Source organism: Montipora capricornis, chromosome 8 (assembly GCF_036669925.1).
Source record: "Montipora capricornis isolate CH-2021 chromosome 8, ASM3666992v2, whole genome shotgun sequence".
Taxonomy (NCBI): domain Eukaryota; kingdom Metazoa; phylum Cnidaria; class Anthozoa; order Scleractinia; family Acroporidae; genus Montipora; species Montipora capricornis.
Window position 1 is genome coordinate 36,833,552 of NC_090890.1, and position 5,000 is coordinate 36,838,551.

Here is a 5,000-nt window from a genome sequence, read left to right on the forward strand (position 1 = left end):
ACAGGATTATGAACATTGAAGAGTTGTGAGACGGGACCTCCGGCTTATCGTCCTTATCCGAGAAGACTAGAGAGTCTAACCATTTGCAGATGTAATTACAAAGGCAGCACTTTCTCCTCAGTTATTTTAAGACCCCTGAGTGTTGGTCCGGCCGGAGTTGAACTCACGACCTCCCGCGTGACAGCCCGGTGCTCAACCAACTGAGCCACCGGTGCGCGGTGTTTCCATCTTGGTGTGTTGAGGGCTTCTTTTAACGTGCTGTGTTTCCATTTTATGTGGTGAGGCTGGGTTATTTTACGACGTCGAGTTCCTCCTCTATGATCTGAGATTAATTGAACACAGCACGTCAAAAGAAGACCTCAACACATCCCTGATGAAAACAATACGTAACCAGCAAACGTCGTCACATCATGATGGAAACACAACACATAATCATCAAACCTTGTCGCATGTGACAAAACCTCACCATGCACATAATGACAAAACCTCCACCACATAATGACAAAACCACACCACATAATAATGTTGCCACAGTACACTATGAAAAAACTCCAAAACATCAAGACTAAACTTCAAGACCAAAAATCTGAAAAATATAAGGTTACATAAGAAAGTTATGGCTTTCCACACATTATCAGCAGTGATACAATATATCATAATCTGCATGAACAGTGGTCTTCCTTGAGTACGGTATTAATAAAAGCGATTCATTTTATTTTATTTTTCAATATACAGCAAGAAAAAGAAGAAACCGAAGAGGAAGGGGGGAAAAATAAGTAACCGTGACTTCAGTGGCATGAACAAAACCCTGTGAAAACTCAAGTAACTTGTTAAAATATATATATTATAATATATTTAATGAATTGTGCTTGATGTTTAGAGGGCAGGGAGTTCACTCTGACTTTTTTCCCTGCAAGGTGGGCCTTTCTCTGACAGTAATTTAAGTGAAAGCCCTGGGTATACCCCAATGGAGGACAACGGGGAGGGGTGTCAAATGACTGGTGCATTATTGAAACGATTTCAAGAAGTACAAACTTCTATCCTCAAACTTCAGTCAGATAAGATTGTTTCCTTGCCTACCCTTCTCCTTTGTTTTCAAAGCGACTGTCGAACGTACTTCAATAATCGGAGATTACTAACAGTCGTAACACTACGAAAAATCTCATTTCCCTTGTTTGCCGCAAACGTGATGCCAAGTTTCTCTGTTTAATACCAAAACAAGTTAGCAATAGCCTGGATGCCTACGGTCCTAACAAGATTGTTTTTCCCTCCTAGAGTAGAGGGATGCAAAGAAAAACCAGTTGTAGCAAAGAAGAAAACCAACAATTACTCAAGTACTCTACATCTAATGAGAGTAGTGAAAAAGCACTATCAAGCCAAAGCTGGGGTTTTTCTTCATTGTTGATAAGAAAGTTTAAGCTGGCAGAAGGGAATTAATGAGTATATAATTTTATAATTTATACAAGCTTACTTCCCAAGTCACTTTCCATAGACCAGCAAAAACCAAAAGACTAGTTCATTTTTCTTTATTTGAATGAGATCTGGCAGTCTATCACAAATAATAAAAAAAAATTAAATAAATACATATTTGTTTGTAATAAAAAAATATTTTAATAATCTTTCCTTTGTCATTTCAATATCTTAGTATCATTTACGTGTACTTCTCTTGACCAGATGTCAAAATAACGTTGGCATTTTCTGACTGTCTTTTGAGGCTCTAAGAGTGTGCCTAGAAGCTCCTAAAGCTATATCACAATTTCATTTTCAATATTAACAATATAATTAATTTCTACCAATTCACCCAAAAATAATCAAAACAGTGCTATTCTACTTTTAGTCGTAGGGATCTTTGGAAAGAAGAAGCAAAATTATTGCTAGCATCAAGGGAAGCGAGTGACAAAATTGCCTGTCAGAAGCTTTTCAAACTAATACATGTATACATTTGTATTTACTTACTTGCCCCACAGCTGGCATTTTTTTTTTTTTTTCAGAGTGGAACAGAAAAAACCAAATTGAAATGCTTTAATGCTTTCTAAGAAAGTTCTGTTGCCCTCTCTTTAACAACAAAAAGTACTTTGGGCATTCCTGCCCCAAATCAAAAGTATAAATTATTCGAGAAAGTGGCACAAAATAAGTCTTCAAAAACAGTGGGGAGGGACCTCTTCCATTTTAAACATTAAAATAACATCCATTTGGCTCTAGACTAATTAATTTTAGGCACATTGAGCGGATAAAGTTCACAAGGATCAAGGAAGAGATCTTGAATTCAGGTTTCTCTTGAATCAAATGCATTGTTACCTCCCTGCAAGAGATGAGAGGTAACAGGTTAATGACTGATAAAAAGTGACCTTGTATGAACCCCTTGGGACCCAACCTGTTGTTTGGCTTGCATGAGGTGTGGGCCAAAAGAACAGGCTGGATGGGAAAGAATAATATTATTATTAATTATTGATTATAATAAATATGTTATTTGCCAGCTGGGAGGTTCATATAGCGAAAAACTGTGACCAAGGTCTTGAAAATGCTGCCCGAAGCCGCAGACCGATGGCAGCTTTTTCAAGACATGGACCGACCCTTAGCTGGAAAAATCAGTTTTTTTAATTGTTGACTATTTTTCAACACTGGAAGACAAATTTCGTATCTCCGCGTAGCCATGTAATAACCTCTATTTATTTTCTCTCAGATTATTACCCCGAAGTGTTGCTATTCTACATAATACTTGAGCAAGAAAAAATTATTCAATACAAACTTATGATATCTTTGTGTAGCTTTCTTTCTTGTGATTTCTGGAAGTCTCCCAGCCAAGTAAGTATAATTATCATCTTATCAATTTCCTGTGCCATTATTACTTAGAGAAGAGTAAGTAAATAAAGAAAGTAATACATGTACCTGTATTATTTTCTTAATATTAAGTAATGTTTAAAAGACGAGCAGCAGTGTTTTATTGGGGTTTTCAAACATGAGGCGTAGCCGAGTGTTTTTAGACCCAATAAAACATGGCTGCAAGTTTTTTGAACGGCTTAAAAAACATTACACATGGAGCGTGTCCCTCTGGACTCAAAACAATGGTTCAAATTGTGAGAGGTGAATATTCGCATACAAGAAAAACAAGCTATGCCTTATTAGTATTCTTTATGTAAAGAATACTAACGAGGAGTGTTTTATCAGGATATAAAGCTCATACATGTGACGTTTTAGCGGTGTTTTGATAGACTGTTAGGCTCATGAATTATTAATAAGTTTTTTTTAAAGGGATATAAGAAATAACTGCTTTTGTTGTACCTATTCAATTATTATTGAAACCACAATAAAGACCCACAAAGAATGCATAATAAAATATTAATATTAAAGCAAGTCCATTGAAAAGGGTTATCTTTTGGTTCAATGGTTTAAGGTAAACATGCAGTCCTACCAACAATAATTAAACATACTTACAGAATTAATAACTAGTTATCACATCTTTGTGGCTTACAAGTCATGTTGCCAAAGTATTTCAACTGACTGTGCATTGTTAGAAATAAGCTCAGATGGAATTGGCTGTATGTGCCGAAGTCATTAACCACTCACTTCTAAAGGAAGTCTGTGGGTACAAAACAAAATATATATATATTGTATGATTATCAATATGCAAATGCCTACTTCTTGTAGAAAACTTAAAGCAATGCAGTTCTTTTGCATTTTTCATTTTAGGTTGAATTAGGTCTCAAAAGAAAATCAAACTGGTGGTATTGATGATTTTTCCCTCTTACGCCACAGGCATACTGGTTAAAAATCCAAGAGCAAGATGATAGAAACTCAGTTTTGGTCATTGAAACTGCAATTTTGGAGAGATTAAAATTTAATAAAAAAATTGACAACATTCCCCCCCCCCCCCCCCCCCAAAAAAAACAAAAACAAAAAAAAATTCAGTGATGGGGAATGGCATGCTTTGGTCTTCATGCAGCTTCATCCGTGATGTAGGGGGAAGGAGGCATTTTTGTTTCAATTTAATGTGGGAGGTCTTGGTCTGTTCTTGATTTTACATCACAAATTGCTTTGAATTGCAAAGTTTCTTTGAAAACAATGCAATGCAGTTTGTGACATAAAATCGAGAATAGGCCCATGCTTATGACATCATGTTTGTGGGTCCACATTACTGAAAATTACGAAATTCTGGGTGACAATAGTGACAAATGTTTGCTTTGATGAAGGAATTTATAAATATTAGAAATGAAAAATGTTTGACTTTAGGTGCACTTTAAGAAGAAAGCCCCCAGAGGTGAAAACACTGTGCCAGATCTGAGTTGTGCTCGTTATTTTCGTTTAATTTCTGAACGCTTTTTTAAGTCTTTTACATCTTGTGCCTTACCATTTCATCCACAGGGCAGTGGACAATGTAAAGACTTCACCAATCAAATCTATTGTTTTGGTTTGTACTCAGTTGTTTTCCTTGTCTCTTGTCTCTGGCCTCTATCTTGATTACCTTGCTTTCTTAATCAATTTTAACTTGTTGTTGTACCTTTTTGATTAATGGTGATTTTTTTAGCAATAATTACACGATGCAAGATTAAGACTTACATTACAAACAAAAGTAAAAATCAATTTACATACCCATCGTTACACGAAAACCCCAGGGTCATCTACAGTATCGAATCCATTGAGTACAAAGTTTCCTGTAGACCGAGTTTTCTGCGTTTTCGAGATATTTCCTTGCGGAAGATCGCCTTGCGTCCTATCTCGGGACAGTGACCGAGAAGAGGGAACGGGGTCAAATTTGTTGGAATTACGATTTTCAACAGACGCGTCGTCCAATTCTAAATTCTTTTCTAGATCGTAGTAGGACAAGCTCGCTTCGGGAGAAGGGTCACCTATCAGTGTTAGCAAATGAAAAGATTTCTCTCGTGAAAGATTTTCAAGATCAGCCAGTGATTTTTTCATTAAGGCCACCTCCTCGACTTGTTTCTCAGAGAGATCTCGCTGCTTTGTCAGTTCTTCCCGTGTTGCTGAAATGTCCTGGCCAA

General features: G+C 36.6%; 1 protein-coding gene and 1 long non-coding RNA gene across 4 annotated transcripts in view; one reads left to right on the forward strand and one right to left on the reverse strand.

Annotated features, from left to right (window-relative positions):
• Positions 1 to 1,619, forward strand: part of LOC138014244 (uncharacterized) — a 2,154-nt gene extending 535 nt beyond the window's left edge. The window contains exons 2-3 of the long non-coding RNA XR_011125276.1: positions 736 to 822; positions 1,276 to 1,619. This is a non-coding gene — a long non-coding RNA (uncharacterized lncRNA). The remainder of the gene's footprint in view (positions 1 to 735; positions 823 to 1,275) is intronic.
• Positions 1,588 to 5,000, reverse strand: part of LOC138014237 (ras association domain-containing protein 8-like) — a 9,980-nt gene continuing 6,567 nt past the window's right edge. For all 3 annotated transcript variants that reach the window (XM_068861283.1, XM_068861284.1, XM_068861282.1), the window contains 3 exons: positions 4,591 to 5,000; positions 3,436 to 3,580; positions 1,588 to 2,302 (listed from right to left, as the gene is read on the reverse strand). The exon at positions 4,591 to 5,000 is cut by the window's right edge. In XM_068861283.1, coding sequence (XP_068717384.1) covers positions 4,597 to 5,000 — 404 coding nt within the window. In that variant the 3' untranslated portion in view covers positions 1,588 to 2,302; positions 3,436 to 3,580; positions 4,591 to 4,596. The remainder of the gene's footprint in view (positions 2,303 to 3,435; positions 3,581 to 4,590) is intronic.